The sequence below is a fragment of the Cokeromyces recurvatus genome (genome assembly GCF_025118155.1).
Source record: "Cokeromyces recurvatus strain NRRL 2243 chromosome Unknown BX663scaffold_20, whole genome shotgun sequence".
NCBI classification, from domain to species: Eukaryota; Fungi; Mucoromycota; class Mucoromycetes; order Mucorales; family Mucoraceae; genus Cokeromyces; species Cokeromyces recurvatus.
Window position 1 is genome coordinate 389093 of NW_026251406.1, and position 16157 is coordinate 405249.

General features: G+C 31.1%; 7 protein-coding genes across 7 annotated transcripts; 3 read left to right on the forward strand and 4 right to left on the reverse strand.

Annotated features, from left to right (window-relative positions):
- Positions 1–1363: 1363 nt before the first annotated feature.
- On the forward strand, positions 1364–4558 carry BX663DRAFT_142545 (uncharacterized protein). Its single transcript, XM_051521579.1, has 4 exons — positions 1364–2101; positions 2217–2776; positions 2854–3996; positions 4059–4558. Exons 1-4 carry the CDS (start codon positions 1806–1808, stop codon positions 4460–4462), a joined length of 2403 nt encoding a protein of 800 aa, XP_051381006.1. The 5' UTR covers positions 1364–1805; the 3' UTR covers positions 4463–4558.
- A 375-nt stretch (positions 4559–4933) lies between these two features.
- On the reverse strand, positions 4934–7152 carry BX663DRAFT_142644 (uncharacterized protein). The gene is made up of 7 exons (XM_051521580.1): positions 6942–7152; positions 6719–6840; positions 6329–6477; positions 5976–6160; positions 5771–5912; positions 5189–5659; positions 4934–5096 (listed from the first exon to the last, which is right to left on the reverse strand). The coding sequence occupies exons 1-7, from the start codon at positions 7020–7022 to the stop codon at positions 5038–5040; spliced, it is 1209 nt and encodes a 402-aa protein (XP_051381007.1). The 5' UTR covers positions 7023–7152; the 3' UTR covers positions 4934–5037.
- A 754-nt stretch (positions 7153–7906) lies between these two features.
- BX663DRAFT_516033 (kinase-like domain-containing protein) lies at positions 7907–10028 on the reverse strand. Its single transcript, XM_051528528.1, has 6 exons — positions 9653–10028; positions 9385–9598; positions 9200–9268; positions 8806–9131; positions 8421–8748; positions 7907–8289 (listed from the first exon to the last, which is right to left on the reverse strand). The coding sequence occupies exons 2-6, from the start codon at positions 9556–9558 to the stop codon at positions 7942–7944; spliced, it is 1245 nt and encodes a 414-aa protein (XP_051381008.1). The 5' UTR covers positions 9559–9598; positions 9653–10028; the 3' UTR covers positions 7907–7941.
- Positions 10029–10329: 301 nt separating this feature from the next.
- BX663DRAFT_516039 (uncharacterized protein) lies at positions 10330–10974 on the reverse strand. The gene is made up of 3 exons (XM_051528529.1): positions 10914–10974; positions 10636–10845; positions 10330–10548 (listed from the first exon to the last, which is right to left on the reverse strand). The coding sequence occupies exons 2-3, from the start codon at positions 10841–10843 to the stop codon at positions 10454–10456; spliced, it is 303 nt and encodes a 100-aa protein (XP_051381009.1). The 5' UTR covers positions 10844–10845; positions 10914–10974; the 3' UTR covers positions 10330–10453.
- Positions 10975–11110: 136 nt separating this feature from the next.
- Positions 11111–12177, forward strand: BX663DRAFT_516040 (uncharacterized protein). The gene is made up of 5 exons (XM_051528530.1): positions 11111–11215; positions 11275–11385; positions 11468–11563; positions 11628–11944; positions 12006–12177. The coding sequence occupies exons 1-5, from the start codon at positions 11127–11129 to the stop codon at positions 12068–12070; spliced, it is 678 nt and encodes a 225-aa protein (XP_051381010.1). The 5' UTR covers positions 11111–11126; the 3' UTR covers positions 12071–12177.
- A 77-nt stretch (positions 12178–12254) lies between these two features.
- Positions 12255–13455, forward strand: BX663DRAFT_532107 (cytosolic Fe-S cluster assembly factor NBP35; the record flags this gene model as incomplete). The annotated part of the gene is made up of 4 exons (XM_051530428.1): positions 12255–12308; positions 12393–12486; positions 12582–13361; positions 13430–13455. The coding sequence occupies 4 exons, from the start codon at positions 12255–12257 to the stop codon at positions 13453–13455; spliced, it is 954 nt and encodes a 317-aa protein (XP_051381011.1).
- A 289-nt stretch (positions 13456–13744) lies between these two features.
- On the reverse strand, positions 13745–16014 carry BX663DRAFT_142831 (3-hydroxy-3-methylglutaryl-coenzyme A reductase). Its single transcript, XM_051521582.1, has 3 exons — positions 15917–16014; positions 15034–15820; positions 13745–14904 (listed from the first exon to the last, which is right to left on the reverse strand). The coding sequence occupies exons 1-3, from the start codon at positions 15917–15919 to the stop codon at positions 13799–13801; spliced, it is 1896 nt and encodes a 631-aa protein (XP_051381012.1). The 5' UTR covers positions 15920–16014; the 3' UTR covers positions 13745–13798.
- Positions 16015–16157: the final 143 nt, after the last annotated feature.

The window sequence follows — 16157 nt, forward strand, 5'->3', positions numbered from 1 at the left end:
TACTTAAAAATGTATACGAGTATATGCATATCATTCTTTCCAATGCATACTTATTTTGAAGTCAAAATATAGATGTATATATTTAATTTCCAAAATGTTTTGAAATATTATATTATTTTCCGTATTAAGTAAAAAGAAGCATTTAAATTAAAGAAAGAATAACATTCAAAATTTATGCATGTTATTATTACATAATACATTAACAGTTAATGTAAAGAAAAGAAGTCAAAGAAGGGCTACTAGAAGAAGAATTCAACATATGACCAATTTTAATTAACTTGGGCAATTCAACAACAGAAAAAGAAGAATACAAATAGATATTACATGCTTAAAAAAAAACCTCCTCCTCCCCCCTCTCCATAAATCTTTTTAACATAATTATAGCATGCTGAACTATTTATTATAATTTATGTGGTATTGCTTTTATTCTATTTTATTTTTTTGAGGATTAAATCTGCTGAGTTGCTCTTTCATTGATTTTATTCCTCAAAAGGATATACACAAAGTGTAACAATTCATTTCCTTTTTATCCCCACATTAAACTCTCTTTTGCGACACTTTTGAGATGATTGGAGCAAAGGTAATAATTTTGGGACCCGATTTCTGATTTACCCCGCATTTGTGAAAGGTTTAGCATGATAATATTTGCTTTATTTACAACACTTCTTATCCCATTTTAATTCATTTTAACCTTTTCTTTTTTTTTTGTTTACTCTTAATCATTTAAAATTAAAAAAAAAATATGCCTATTATGACCTCTCAGCATGACAACATATTATCTCAATCAACCTGCCCCTCTTCTTCACCGAGCAGTTATTCATTCATTGATAATGCAAATTGTTTCTCTGTTGAACCTCCTTCCTCTCGTAAAAGGAAACAAGAGTCTTTCATCTATCCTGCTGAGCAAAGTATATTTGTAGACTTACCTTATGGTAATAATCAAACATGGAAAACTACATCACAACCGTTTGGTATTCAACCACAACATTCATCCAATACAATGGGCCTTACTAAGACAGGCATTCATGCGTCATCTGATACAACAATTGAAACGCCAACTTATTGGGATCATTTTGGTGATGAAAATCTCGATAATTCGCTCTTAGTCATGCAACAGAAACCTACGACTAATTATTTTAATGCTTTATTCGATCAAAGATCTTCTTCAAATCCAAATGTTCAACCTATTGATTCAATAGTAGAAGAAGAAGAAGAAGGGAACAAAGGGTTTTCTGAAATTCCACATATATTAAATTTCGATCCTTTCCAATCTCAATTATTACCTACATCTACATCACGAGATCAATTGGATAAGGGAATGATACAGTCTTCTGCTAATCTACAATTAAATAGCCATGAGGCAAAGGGTATATATCATGAAAAACAACAACAGTTTGTACCAGCTTGGAGTACAATAGGCAATCCAGGTCAAAAAGAACACTCTAATAATAATAGTAATAATAATAATACCCCTACTTTCTTTACACCTCGGTTTTTAGAAGCATTGCAAGAAGATGAGTCCTATAGTACTTCAAGCTTTCCATTCCCTATGAGTAAAGAAACTGATTGGAATCGATCATCTCCTTCAAAAGGCTTTGCTGAAGGTTCATCTACAGATTGTTATACAATAACTACAACGGTAATATATATGATATATATATAAATATATATTATTTTGTAAATAACTTACTTTATATACCAAAAAGTTTCCAGGAAAAAATTCAACCTTTCAAAATGATAAATGTACTCCTTCTCCTTTTACACAACAACCATTTTCTGTTGCTCCACAAAGTGAATATTCGTCCATGATACCCTCATCTGATAATTTACATAATCATTCAATGATGACTCATGAATTGCCTGTGTCTTCGTTAACGACAACTACATCTGTAAGGCCTCCTAATTATTTATTAACAGAGGAAAATAATCAACAACGATTCATTGAAAATCGACAAAGAGCATTGCAAAAGTGTACTATCCATGAAGCTAAAATGAAGACCTTTATACAAAACTATTTATCGCATCAATATAATGATAAAGAAAAGACAGTTGTTATTTTAACGAGCAAAGTAGCTCAAAAAAGTTATGGAACCGAAAAAAGGTATATATCAACAACTTTCCACTTCTCCTCTTCTTTACTTTTTTTTCTAAAAAGTAAAAAAAAAAAAAAAAAATACTTAAACTTTGCTTTTTTTTTTTTTTTTTTGTATATGTAGATTCTTGTGCCCTCCTCCAACAGTACTTTTAATAGGCACTGACTGGTGGACATGTCCAATAGAAAAACAACTGAATACAAATGAATTGTTAAGATTACCTGATGGGAAAGAATTAAGTCCACCCAAGATGACTGTTTCTATTTCAGGTGAGACCTCAAGTCAATCAGGTCAAATTGAATGGTACACTGTTTCAAAGGCAACCGTTGGCCAAACAGGCAGACAACAACAACAACAACAACAACAACAACAACAGCAACAACAAGCTGTATCTAGTACAAGTTCGCTATCTCAACAGCATCCGAGTCGATTTCGTAGTTCAGCTGAATCAAGAAACAATCAAATTGACTGGTATCATAACCCATCACATGAAATGTTAACCGCTGGTAAATGCGTTTCTAAACATCTTTATATTAATGATGCAGATGAGAAACGTAAACGAGTGGAGGCTTTAGTACGTATTCAGTTAGCTGATGGTATTCAATTAGGTACATTAGCTTCAAAGGGTATTAAAGTTATTAGTAAACCATCGAAAAAAAGACAGAGTGTGAAAAATATGGAGCGTAAGGAGATCAATTACTTTTTTTTTTTTAAAAAAAAAAAAAGAAAAAAAAAAGTAAATATTATTTAAATATTATAGTGTGTATTCATCATGGAACAACTATCTCATTGTTTAATCGAATCCGTTCACAGACAGTATCTACTAAATATCTTGGAGTTTCATCTTCTACAACTTCATTCCCAGGACAACCCTTTGATGGCAAGACAAGTACACCCAATGATGGTAACACTTGCTTCGTGGCTCGAACAGTTTGTTGGGATCCCTTTGTAATTTGGATTGTTGATACTTCTGTCACAGAAGAAAAAATAACTCATACCAATACGGTAGAGGACTTTATAGGAAACATTGGAACAGCAACTCAGCATAATAATAATATAACATCGTCAGCACTTTCTTATTATCCACCTCCACCTTCTATTGCCTTAAAGAACAGAACAAGTCAACTGATACCTATTCATTATAATCAACATATTGTGCTACAATGCCTAACGACCGGTCTTGTGAGCCCAGTTATGGTCATTCGCAAAGTTGACAAAGCATCTACTGTCGTTGGAGGAGCACCCCAAGGTAGCCATAACGCAACAGATGATCCTTACTTGAATGGAGATGAAGTTTTAGGTGACCCTGTATCTCAATTACACAAAGTAGCGTTTCAAATTGTACAACAACAACAACAACAACAACAGCAACAATCGGCCACTTATCTTGCTTGTTTAAATGATGTAGTAGGTATGCATAAAACAACCGAACCTCGAAAACTCTTTGTCAACTTGACAGCAATGACTTCTTCTTCTTCTTCTTCTTCTTCTTCTTCTTCTTCTTCCTCTACAGGTATCTTCATCTCAGCTCCTACTAATCACATTCCTCATCATAATCTGGATGATCTTGATGTTACTTCACATGAAATAGGTGGTAAGATTGTTCGTAAAAGAAGAGTTTCAACCGATTTGGTGGTGGCAAAGGCGACGAATAGGATGCTTGAGCCCTCTTCTTATGTCATTCATGATGACTTTAACTTTTATCACACGACTCATGTAAGACAACCGCAATCACAACAACCACGTAAATTGAGTGTGAGTAGTCATGGTTCTATTGGAGGTGGTAGAAGAGCTTCAAATAGTGGGAATCAAACGACTGCAACTGCTGCTGCTTCAAATCATTTAGGTGCTTATTGGTTTGAAGATGTATCTGATGCAGCTGTTTGGACCATTGTTGGTACAGGTAATTAATTAATTAATTAAAAAAAAACCTGATTATTCACTTGTAATAATTAGAATGTGAAGCATATACATTTCTATTACCTACAGCCACTACAAATGAAGAAGATAATAACAATAGCAGTAGTAGTAGTGGTAGTAGTGGTAGTAGTGCTGCTGTATCCGTCAGTAATACTCCTTTTCCTGTGTTGTCTACTATTTCAACAAAAGCCTATATAAAAGATAGTCATCAACAGCAATTATTAGCATTGCATGGAGAAAACTTTTCAAGAGATTTACAAATCTGGTTTGGTAATTTAAAAGCAAGTGGAATAGAATATCGTAGTCGAGAACTCATACTTTGTAAAATACCATTAAAACATGAGCTACTCGCAGTAAAAAGTTTATACGGACAAATACCTATTTTATTAGTAAAAGGGGATGGTACACTATGTAAAACAAACAAATTCTATCCATTATTAGTAGTGTAATCATCATTCCTTTCTTTTGTCTTCATACTCTCCTTTATCCATTTTTTTTTCTTATGACACATATGTTCTCTTCTTTCCCTTTTAATTATGTATATGACTTTATTGATTTCATTTCTTATATTTATATATTTGTATGTAGATATTTCCACATACGCAAACATGTACAAGCAAATACTCATCAGTAAATTAATATGATATATACATCATTTAAAAGTTTATCTATTGTTGTTGTTCATTTGCTATTACACAATGCTAATATTATGCGTAACCAAGTATATGATAATCCGGTTAAACTATTAATAAAAGCTTTTTTTTTCTTTTCTTTTTTTTTTTGGTTTCTGTTTAATATGTATATACGATTTATATGAATATATATGTACAACGAAATACTATTTGTATGAATGCAACCATTAGCAATATATATGACTTTGTATTGTTCTCTGTTAATTATAATCTAATGTTGAAGTAATTATTGTTTTTTTGTAGCCTTTCTTCAGTTAACATACTGTCGTCTTCTAATTTTATTTGATGATAATGTAATGATGATGAGTTAAGACAAGGCGTATGGTTTTTTTCTATTGTAACTCGTTTATTATAGACATCTTTATGGGGTGTGTTAAAATAAAGCTCCAAACTAATAGTATTTGATCGTCTTTTAGTGCCTATTATATATATAAATATGTGTATGTGTATACATGTATTAATAATAATGAAATTCTAACTTACCTATCATTTCTGTGTCTTCAGTTTCCATTATTACCCCTGAATTAGAGAGTAAACTTTGATTTTTATATGTTTTCCACTGTTTTAAATTTGCCTGTATCTGATCTATAGCAAATGAAATATCATCAAATAGACTATGTACACTCTGAAATAAATCAAGAGCAATGGATTCAATAAATCCAATTTGAGAATCCTCAAGGATTACTTTATCACGATCATTCATGGGCATCACAGGTATACCCAACTCACGTTCAAGATCACCTTGAGAAATGAATTCCTCTACAAGTAGATGAGCCCATTGAGCAGCAGAATGAAAGGGACGTGCAACATTACTAATATCCGCACATTTGATCAATGCTGAACATAGTATAAACACATCTTCTTGAGGTAATTTTTGTTGAATTTTTGTTAAATAGTCTGAATGGAGCGACATGTCTGTTGATAAAATACTAGAAATAATAATCTTTCTAAACTCTATCACACACATAAAAGGGGGGAGAAGGAGAGAAGAATGAATGACAGAGAGATTGAGATTGTTATTACTAAACTACAGTTATATATACATATAGGTATATTTAAATATACCTTTATAATCTCCTGAATGAGGATTACCCATAAGTTGAATAATTCCATGCTTATTTAATAGTTGAAATAAGGTCATAGAATGTAAACTTTCGAGTACAGATCGATCATTATACAGAGTGGCAAGAGGGTTTGATGAATTAATCTATAATACATGTATATATGAATTAAGTCTATTTCATGTAATCTATAGTATAACGATACATACCAAAAACATATTATTGACACCAGGATGAGCAGCGTCATGTCCAATAGCGGCAATCAAGAGGGCAAATAGATGCTTTGGTTTTAACATGTTTTGTAAACTATGCCTTTTAGGCTTTTTACTCGAGTTATAAGAGAATGATAATAAGCCTAATTTACACAGTATAAAATAGAGACATTGTAATACATCTACAGCATGATTGAAATTATGATAAGGATTTTCATCATGATATACATTTGCTAAATCAATAATAAAATTTTGTAATTGATCTAAATATTAAATTTAAAAAAAAATTACTTTTTTTTGTTAAACTTATTATCTATGAATTTGCCTCTGTATCTTGAATATATTATTACCTTTTGTTAATGTGATATCCTTTAATTCTTCTAATGTCAAGACTTGCTCAAATATAAGATTTGCGCAATGAATTAGCTCTGATTGATTTAAATCGAAAGGACTAAAATCCCAGCTTGAAATCTTTAATTTAAGTTCCGATGATCGTTTTCTATAAACATGTATAAAAAATTAGTCTTTTTTTTATTTTATTTTAGTCTCCTTCCTAACATACATTGATACATGGAATAATGTCTTTGCTTGATAACGTAATGATTTTGGAAGAAGAATCTTCATCATTATCTTAGAGAGACTAAATGATATATATTTTATATATAAAATTCAATTCATCTATAAACGAAATACACACACATATATCCATATATATAATACACATATATATAAATATTTACTGAGTATTCTTTAAATTCGTTTCGTTCATAAAGGGTTGAAATAACAAGTTTGACGATGATAATAAAGTTGTACTTTGAGATGAATTTACACTAGTCTTATCAAATTTACATGTATGTAATCTCTAACAAAAAAAAAAGGAACACACGCATATGTGTATTTATATACATATTTATATACTTTTTTTTTCTTTCTTGGTATTAAGGAAATAGTCATATTATTTACCAGAAATAAAGTTTTAATAGCATTCGTAAATAAGGGCTTTAATAAATAATCAGTTGCACCAGCATGAATACAGTCTAACATTAAGTTTGTAGAATCGATCTTTGAACAAACTACAAGTGGAATATGATAATTTGGTAATAAAGTATTTAATTCGCGTACACTATTTTCCAAGAATTGAATGATATCATCATAATGAATCGCGTCTAAATCCACGAGTAATAAAGTTGATTTCGCATCGAGACATTGTTGTTTTATTCTATGAATAGCATTGATAAGGTCGTGTTGTATATAAACTATGATATTTGTATTAAATTACATTCAATATTTTTATTTTTTTTCCTCTATAAAATTTTTACCTTCTTTAAAATAGGATTTGAATAATCTTTGGTAATCTTCTTGAAAAAGTTTTGTTTGACATAAAATGACTACTGTATTATTCATTTTTCTTGGAAGAAGGGAAGAAAGAAAGAAAGAAAGAAAAAGGAAAGATAATAGAGGGAGTTTTCATATAAGCTATCTTTTTTTCCTACTGTTGTACTACAATAAACAGAAAAATCATTTATTCTGCCTGTTTTACTCACGTGGCATAACATAAGCCAGCCATCAATTAAATAATCGCTGGTCAGTGCTACACTATAACCTTAGTGTCAGGAAAAAGTTTATTGGCGTATTTTATAAGACCCATCTATACACACACATATCATCTGACAAGTGAGTATGCAGCTAACTCAAACGTGTAACTTTTTTTTATATATTCCACGTGGACAAAGTCATCTTTTTCTTTTAGCATGATGGGGCTGTATCCTTTAGACAGACTAGGCTATTATTCATAGATTTGGGGGGGGGGGACGGAAGGGTTTCCAGGTTCCCCTTTACCCTACACTCACACTCACACACACATCAACTAATTATTATTATTATTATTTTTTTTATTAACTATCATGTTTTATTTTTATTTTTATTTTTTTTTTTTTCTCTCTCTCTCTCTCCTTCCTTTCATTTACCAATCATGAGAATGAGAAGCACTGGCACTACCAACGTTAGAAGTGCCTGTATAACTTTCACCCATGACACCATCATTAGCTGGATTATAAGTAAAACCTGCAAATTGTTCTTGCATTGTGCTTGATATTTGAGATTCATCTACTACAGATTCTTGAGGTGCTTCTGAAGTGAATTCATCATCAAAATTAGTTGTATCATAAGCAGAGTCAACAGAGGGCTTAAAGGGAGGTTGAAGTTTCTTTTGATTTAATTTCTTCCAATCAATACTAGCAAAGAAAGGATGATTCTTAATTTCTTCTGATCCATTATTACCCAATCTCTTATTAGGATCACGTGTAAGAAGCTATATACATTTGTCAATATCAATAAAAACTTCACTGACAATCATACTATTTTTTTAAGGAAAAAAAAAAAAAAAAAAAAAAAAAAAAAAAAAAAAAAAAAAAAAAAAAAAAAAAAAAAAAAAAAACTTACTCCTCTCAAAAGTGATTTTGATTCAGGACTCATGTCGTCAGGAAATCTTAATTCATCTTGCAAAATCTTTCTATACATTTCATTTGTGTTTTCATCATAAAATGGTGGTAACCCAGTCATCATCTCGTAAAGTAAAACACCCAAGGTCCACCAATCAACTGTCTTTGTATAGCCTTGTCCAAGTAGTAATTCAGGTGCAAGGTATTCAGGTGTACCGCAAAATGTATTTGTACGCTCGTTTTCTTTCATATTTAATTTACATAAACCAAAATCGCAAAGTGCAATATGTCCATTATAGTCAATAAGAATATTTTCAGGTTTAAGGTCACTAGTCAAATGTATGTTAAAACTTAAACTCTTTTCTTTCTCTTCTTTCTTTCCTTACCGATAAACAACATTAAAGTCATGAAGACATTCTAAAGCACTCAAAAGTTCAGCAGTATAAAACTTTGACCTATTCTCGTCAAATCGACCCTCTAATTGTAAGTGATGGAAGAGTTCTCCACCATTAATGAAAGCCAATACTAAATAAAGCTTATCAGGACTTTGGAAAGCAAATTTAAGTGGTACAATAAATGGATTTCTAATCTTGGCTAATACTGTCTTTTCTGCCATTGTATGAGTTACTTCTGATCGAGAGATAATACGTGATTTACGTAAAACTTTCATAGCATAAATACGATTTGTATCCTTTTTACGTACAACATAAACCTAAAAGAAAAAGAATAAGCAATGTATCTAAATACAATAAAACTGTCCTATCCTTCATTCTATCTTACCTTGCCAAAACTACCACGACCAATAACACGAAGAAGTTCAAACGCATCAAACGTAATAGGTCCACTAGCCTATATACATTGTACATTGTCAAAGCTTTTTATAGTCATTGAAAAGAAAACCCCTCCCACTTCCTCCTCATTGTCACTATTTTTTTTTTTTTTTTTTTTAGTTTAGTTTAGTTTACCTGCTGAGGTCTATAGCATAATTGAATATGCATAGAACCTGTACCGCCAATAATATTTAATACTTGATCTTCTATTTTAGTTGATTCAAAGTTAGGTTGAATCTTAACAGCACCAAGGAAAAAGTCATTTGTTGTACGACCCGTTTCTACTTGTGAAGAAGGAGGACGACGCATGTAGATAGATATGGATACTTCTGAACTACAAGAGACATCACTAAATAATAACTAGTGAGTACAACTACATGAATAATGTTTATATATTCTTTACAAATGAGCTCTGTATTGATAGATGGGATTAGCTGTATCACCACCAAGTGCATCAATCAAGATTTCATTCTTATCAAATTCTAATACAACATAAGGTAACCACCAATGTTGTTGCTTACGAGTGAAGGAATCACGATTATGACGGTTGTTATTAACAGAAACTTGCTGAGTTGCAGGTAAAGTAATATTAGGAGGTGGCGTAATACCTCGTGCTTCACAAACACGAATTAATAAAACGCCTGATTTAGGTTCACTCTTATTATTGCTATTAGAAGGTGAAGGTGTTGCTGTACGATGTTGTTGTTGTTGTTGTTGTTGTATAGAAGAATGAGAAGGAGTAGGAGCGGAAGAAGGGGTTGATGAGGGTTCCTTGTTTTCTAAATTATAAAATGGTAAATTAAAGCAATTACAATAAAATTAAACCCAAAAAGCTTTACTTCTTACACCCGGGAGTTTCCAAGAGTTCATCTAAAAAGATGAAAAAAGAAAAAAAAAATTAAAAGTCAATATATTCACTAATCTGTTTATATAAGGTCATTTACTTTATTTCTTTCTTACTGTTTTCTTTTAAAAAAAAAAAAAAAAAAAAAAAAAAAAAAAAAAAAAAAAAAAAAAGGAAATATAAATATTTATATGTATTTATTTAAATAATATATAAATAATTAAAAAAAAAAGTATGTAATATATGTGTGTATATATATAATTAAGGGAAAAGGAATGAAAATATATATAAAAAAAGCAAAAAATGGGTGTGCGTATAGAAACAACCGTGATTTTAAAGAGGAGACTCTAAATAAGATAATTAAGAAATACGTTTGATTGAATTCACCATTTCAGTTGATAATATAGAATAACGTGTTGTAAATGGTGTCCTTGAACCTAAACACTTTGCCCAGACTACACATTACATAGAAACTGTTTAAAAAACAAAAAAAACAACAAAAAACTAATATTTGCAGAAATTCATATCTAATATACACTTACTCCAATAAGAAAATTTCTTTCCTAACCATTTACCGATACAAGGGAAAATGACAAATGAAAATAGTGTACAAAGTTGCTCCTTACTTTCTTCCCATTCTGCTTCTGCATCATATGAATATAAGCTATCCTCTTCTTCCTCAGTATATAATTCCTCTTCATTATTTTCGTCATCAAGACTTGAATATGGATTTTCTTGAAATGAAGTCATTGCTTGAATTGATATCAATATTTATATACTTTTATATGTTATATAAACTTTTAAATATGTACATTATTACCCTAAAGAAGTTAATTAGTGAAAGAAGTTATTCTATACGGTAAGGATGAGCTCAAAAAAAAAAAAAAAAAAAAAAGTTAAAATAAAATAAAATAAAATAACCATAGTAGACAGCACAGTCACAGACAGTAGATAACAAAACTATTACACATACAAAAGGTGGCCCTTTTTTTTTTTATTTGTTTATTTATTTATTTTATTGTTGATCATAAATATGGACACTAAACTTTTATCAAGACTTGATTTATTATCAGATAACACACTATCAATTATATTAGAAAGAAATAGATTAAAAGATTTAAAGTAACATTCTCGTTCATATTTCTAAACTAACTCAAATGACTGACTAACATTCACATTAGACTTAATGTAGATAAATACGAAGCAAATATTAACAAGAATCTAGTACAATTAAAAGATGGTATTAAAGTACTTGAAAATCAGCTTTCAGAAGAGGAACAAGCTGGAGCAAAGTAAATAGATGTATATATACATGTAACATTTAGTAAAATGTTATTAAATTCTTTTTTTTTTCTTTTTTTTCTTTTTGAATAGAGATACAAAAAGTGAAGAAGATAAGTTGATTGAACTTCAAGTAAAAGTAGATAAATTAGATGCATTATTAGGCAATCAAGATGAAGAAGCAACGAGGTAAACTGGAATATAAATACAACACCTCTTTTTTAAATAAAAAAAAATACTTAGTTTTTATTAGGGAAATGTTACTAGGTACCAATAAACGAGGTAAAGATATGACAGTTCGTTTTACATCTATTGATATGGATAGCACGCAAGATATGGAAAATGGACAAATACTTCAACTTCAACAACGCATTATGGATGATCAAGATCTGGATCAGCTATCGAATGCTATTCGTAGACAAAGGGAATTAGGTTTACTTATTGGTGATGAATTAGAAACACATGCTCAACTAATTGATGAGACAGAGGAAATGGTAGATAGAACAGATGAAAGATTAAGACAGGCTAAAAAGAAATTAGACTATGTAAGCCGTAAAATGAAAGATAATAGTAAGTTAATTAAATAAAAAGAAAGAAAAAAAAATAGAATTTACATTTACATTCTTTATAGAATCTGTTTGCATAGTGATTGCACTCATCATCATTTTCTTTGTTTTGGTTGCATTATTTCGCTAATTAAAAACGAAACATACATATCCAGTAGTACGTAGTAGCCCTAATTTTTTCCCCTTTTTTGGAAATGAAAAAGTTGTGACTTTATGTTGTAAACAATGATTTTAACTGTAATATCTCTTATTTCTTTTTTTTTTTTTTTTTTTCATTCATTTTTTTTTCTTAAATTACATTTCATTAGACACAAATGTCAGATATTAATAAAGGACAGATCCCTGACAATGCCAATGAACATTGTCCTGTACGTTTAATTCTATTTTGTTAATTTTACTCATTTCATTTGGATTGATGACTAATACAAACTTGCTACATACTTATGTATTAGGGACCTGAAAGTGAGCAAGCTGGTAAAGCAGATGCTTGTGCTGGTTGTCCAAATCAAAGTATCTGTGCCTCTGCACCTAAAGGACCTGATCCAGGTGAGGAATCACAAAATTAAAAAATATATAAAATATAATAATCGTCTAAAACATTACTAATCAGTTTTTTTTTTTCTTTTTTTTTTTTTATACAGATATTCCTGTCATCACTGAAAGACTTTCTGGAGTTAAACATAAGATTTTAGTCTTATCAGGTAAAGGAGGAGTTGGTAAATCAAGCTTTACAAGTCAACTTGCATTTGCACTTTCAGGCGATGAAGATTGTCAAGTAGGTGTAATGGATGTCGATATTTGCGGCCCTTCTATTCCTACAATTATGGGAGTTGTAGACGAACAAATACATCATAGTAATAGTGGATGGCAACCTGTATATGTTCAGGATAATCTGAGTGTGATGTCTATTGGATTTATGTTACCTGATAAAGATGATGCAGTCATCTGGAGAGGACCCAAGAAGAATGGCTTAATTAAACAGTTTTTGAGAGATGTTGATTGGGGGGAATTAGACTATCTTCTTGTTGATACACCACCTGGTACATCAGATGAACATTTGTCATTGGCATCCTTTTTAAAACAAAGTGGTATTGATGGAGCAGTTGTCATCACGACTCCTCAAGAGGTCGCCCTTCAGGATGTTCGAAAGGAGATTGATTTTTGTCGTAAAGCAAAAATCCCTGTCTTGGGATTGGTAGAGAATATGTCGGGATTTGTATGTCCTAACTGTCATGGTGAATCTGTCATTTTCCCTCCAACCACAGGTGGTGCTGAATCATTAGCAAAGGAATTTAATATCCCTTTGTTAGGTAAAATTCCTTTGGATCCTCGAGTCGCCAAAAGTTGTGATATGGGATTATCATTTTTAGATGAACATCCTGATTCACCTGCATGTGCTGCTTATGAAGACATCATTGATAGTAAGTATAAATTAGACACTCATCTTATTAATTAAACTCACAAAAATATCTATTTATATTTGTTGTAGAATTAAGAGATATTGTAGAAAATTAAAATTGTGTATATATGATAATAAACAAATAGTATTTTTTTTTTTTCATTTTCTTTCATTTATAAAACTTTTACATATCATCATTCTCTAGTATATTTTTTTTTTTTTACCTTTGTTTACAAAATAAATAAATAAAAAAAAACAGAAAGACATTTTGATAATATGAACAAATGTTTATATTTTAGATTGATGACAAAAAGAAAGAAAATCAAACTTGTAATATATTTGCGTGCATAAAATGTGAATATAATAATGTATTTTTTTTTTTTTTTGTTTGTTTGTTTTGTTTTCTATGATACTAAATGCAAATATTAATTATAATATAAATGAAAAGAAAAAAAAAATCTATGATTTAATACAGCTTCCAGGAATAGGAGCTTCTTTTTCAACTGGAGTAGCAGGAGGAGTAGAAGCTTCAATAACTGAAGGAGGAAGAGGAGCAGCAGCAGCAGCAGTGGCTGTTGTATTACGATTATGAGCCATATGAGCTTTTACTAAATGACCAGCAGCCAAAGCAGCACAGAGAGAAAGTTCACCAGCCATGACTGAAGCACAAATGACACGAGCAAGACGACGAGCATTAGCTCCAGGTTCAGTAGGATGAGGACCACGTATACCAATAAAATCTAACATTGCTTGTTGAGGAGGCAAAATAGTACCACCGCCAATCGTACCAACCTCAATAGAGGGCATCGTACATGAAATATGAAGATCTTTACCATCATTTACTGCCTTCATTAATGTAATACAATTCGAACTCTCAACGTTTTGAGCAGGATCTTGACCTGTTGCGATATAAATAGCAGTCAAAATATTTGCAGCATGTGCATTAAAACCACCAACAGAACCTGCCATAGCAGAGCCAACTAAATTTTTAGAAATATTCAATTCAACAAGAGCATCTACTGTCGTCTTGAGGACTTTTTCAACAACAGGACCAGGAATAACAGCCTCAGATACAACAGATTTACCACGGCCTTCAATCCAATTAATAGCAGCAGGTTTCTTGTCAGTACAATAATTACCAGAGAGAGATACAATTTGCATATCAGGATAATATTCAGCAATTTTACCAAGTGCCTTTTCACAACCTTTTGAAATCATGTTCATGCCCATAGCATCACCTGTGGTGGTAGAGAAACGAATATACATTAAACGACCAGCAAGAGCAACCTTAAGTTTACGGACACGAGCAAAACGAGAAGTTGAATTAAAAGCTTCAGTCACAATGTCAAATCCTTCTTGTTCAATCCAACGTTTACAATCAGCAGCAAGCGTAATATTTGGGAACTGAACACATGGTCCACGCGTCATACCATCCGCTGTAATAATCGTTGTTGCTCCACCTCCAGCATTAATGGCCTTACAACCTCTAGCTGCAGATGCAACTAAGCAACCTTCTGTAGTTGCCATAGGAATATGAATATAATCACCATCAATACATAAAGGACCTAAATACATGTAAGCAAATATATTTATATATGTATATACATGTTATATATTAGATATTTAATAATAGTAGAAGAAAAAAATTTTTTTTTTTTGTTTTCTCTCATTATTTTTCTTTTTTTTTTTTTTACCTGCAACACCAACTGGAATAGGCATATAACCGATGACATTTTCACAACAAGCACCCATTACCTTATCATAATGATAGTTTTTAAAAGGAAGTAAACTACCTTCAAGAGTCTTAGTAAGGGAATCACGAGAAATTAATGCTCTACGAATGTTGACAGCACGTTCAAAATCACCAAGGACTTTTTCAAGTGCATAAGGAGCCATTTTACCACTTTGAACAACCGAGATGATTTCTTCATCAGTCAAGACATCGGGTGTGCTCAACAAGCTAATGACCTCATCTAAAGGACGAATGATATCAGAGCGTGGATAAACATGTTGCTTCCTTGAATGCTTGGCATGTGCGACAGTGGATGGTTTGATTGATTGAGACCTTTCCTTCTTTTGTGGGACTTCAACTCGTTCAATTACCTTTTGAATAACTACTTTAGGCTGTTGTTTTGTGATATTAAAAAGATAAGTATTCAAGAAGAGGGAAATACAAAGAGCAACGACAAGGCATTTACAGATAACAGGATGTTGAATATAAACAGCGTAAATGTCAAAGATACTTTCAAAGGGTTTCATGATGGTATTAATAGATGAAGGTATTACTGCATGGAATGATTGAGGGGGAAATATGCGTAAAACAGTATTTTTCTGTTTTTGTTGTTTTAGTACTTCAGTTAGAAGTGAAGACAAAATAGGCTCGTTGATATCAACAACTGCTGTAGTTTCTGTAAAAGAAAATGATTGCTTTTGGAAAGAAGAGCTAATATTAAAAATATGCAATCCTATAAATCCTATCATCTAAAATAAAATACGATTGATTGGGTGCTGAGTTAGAAAATAGTGTATCATAACAAAAAGAAAAAAAAAATTTTTTTTTTTTTTTTATTCAATTACCATAGATAATTTTATCCAATAAAATACGTTTCTGTCTTTCTTCTCTTCCTCAAATAATAAGGTTTTAGAAGAATGCTTAAATTTAAACAGCTACACAAAGAAGAAGAAGAAGAAGAAGAAGAAAAAAGTCAGTAATACAACATTATCAAGTATGATAGAGTCATAATAATCTTACTTCTAATTTTAAAGTCAATATGGCAGTATACCAAGTAATAAGAAGGATAAAATCAAAGACAAGTAA

Excerpts from the sequence above, each read along its gene's own strand:
- BX663DRAFT_142545 (XM_051521579.1), top strand. The coding sequence starts at position 1,806 with ATGATACCCTCATCTGATAATTTACATAATCATTCAATGATGACTCAT. Across the intron at positions 2,777-2,853 it reads GAGTGTGAAAAATATGGAGC|TGTGTATTCATCATGGAACA; the intron begins GTAAGGAGATCA and ends TAAATATTATAG. Across the intron at positions 3,997-4,058 it reads TTGGACCATTGTTGGTACAG|CATATACATTTCTATTACCT; the intron begins GTAATTAATTAA and ends TAGAATGTGAAG.
- BX663DRAFT_142644 (XM_051521580.1), bottom strand. The coding sequence starts at position 7,022 with ATGTTAGACTGTATTCATGCTGGTGCAACTGATTATTTATTAAAGCCC. Across the intron at positions 6,841-6,941 it reads CTATTAAAACTTTATTTCTG|AGATTACATACATGTAAATT; the intron begins GTAAATAATATG and ends TTTTTTTGTTAG. Across the intron at positions 6,161-6,328 it reads GGATATCACATTAACAAAAG|ATGTATTACAATGTCTCTAT; the intron begins GTAATAATATAT and ends ATCATGCTGTAG.
- BX663DRAFT_516033 (XM_051528528.1), bottom strand. The coding sequence starts at position 9,558 with ATGCGTCGTCCTCCTTCTTCACAAGTAGAAACGGGTCGTACAACAAAT. Across the intron at positions 8,749-8,805 it reads GACTTTAATGTTGTTTATCG|TGACCTTAAACCTGAAAATA; the intron begins GTAAGGAAAGAA and ends ACATTTGACTAG. Across the intron at positions 8,290-8,420 it reads CAAAATCACTTTTGAGAGGA|CTTCTTACACGTGATCCTAA; the intron begins GTAAGTTTTTTT and ends AAATGTATATAG.
- BX663DRAFT_516039 (XM_051528529.1), bottom strand. The coding sequence starts at position 10,843 with ATGACTTCATTTCAAGAAAATCCATATTCAAGTCTTGATGACGAAAAT. Across the intron at positions 10,549-10,635 it reads AAAGAAATTTTCTTATTGGA|TCTGGGCAAAGTGTTTAGGT; the intron begins GTAAGTGTATAT and ends TGTAATGTGTAG.
- BX663DRAFT_516040 (XM_051528530.1), top strand. The coding sequence starts at position 11,127 with ATGGACACTAAACTTTTATCAAGACTTGATTTATTATCAGATAACACA. Across the intron at positions 11,216-11,274 it reads AATAGATTAAAAGATTTAAA|ACTTAATGTAGATAAATACG; the intron begins GTAACATTCTCG and ends CATTCACATTAG. Across the intron at positions 11,945-12,005 it reads CCGTAAAATGAAAGATAATA|AATCTGTTTGCATAGTGATT; the intron begins GTAAGTTAATTA and ends CATTCTTTATAG.
- BX663DRAFT_142831 (XM_051521582.1), bottom strand. Across the intron at positions 14,905-15,033 it reads TATTCCAGTTGGTGTTGCAG|GTCCTTTATGTATTGATGGT; the intron begins GTAAAAAAAAAA and ends ACATGTATTTAG.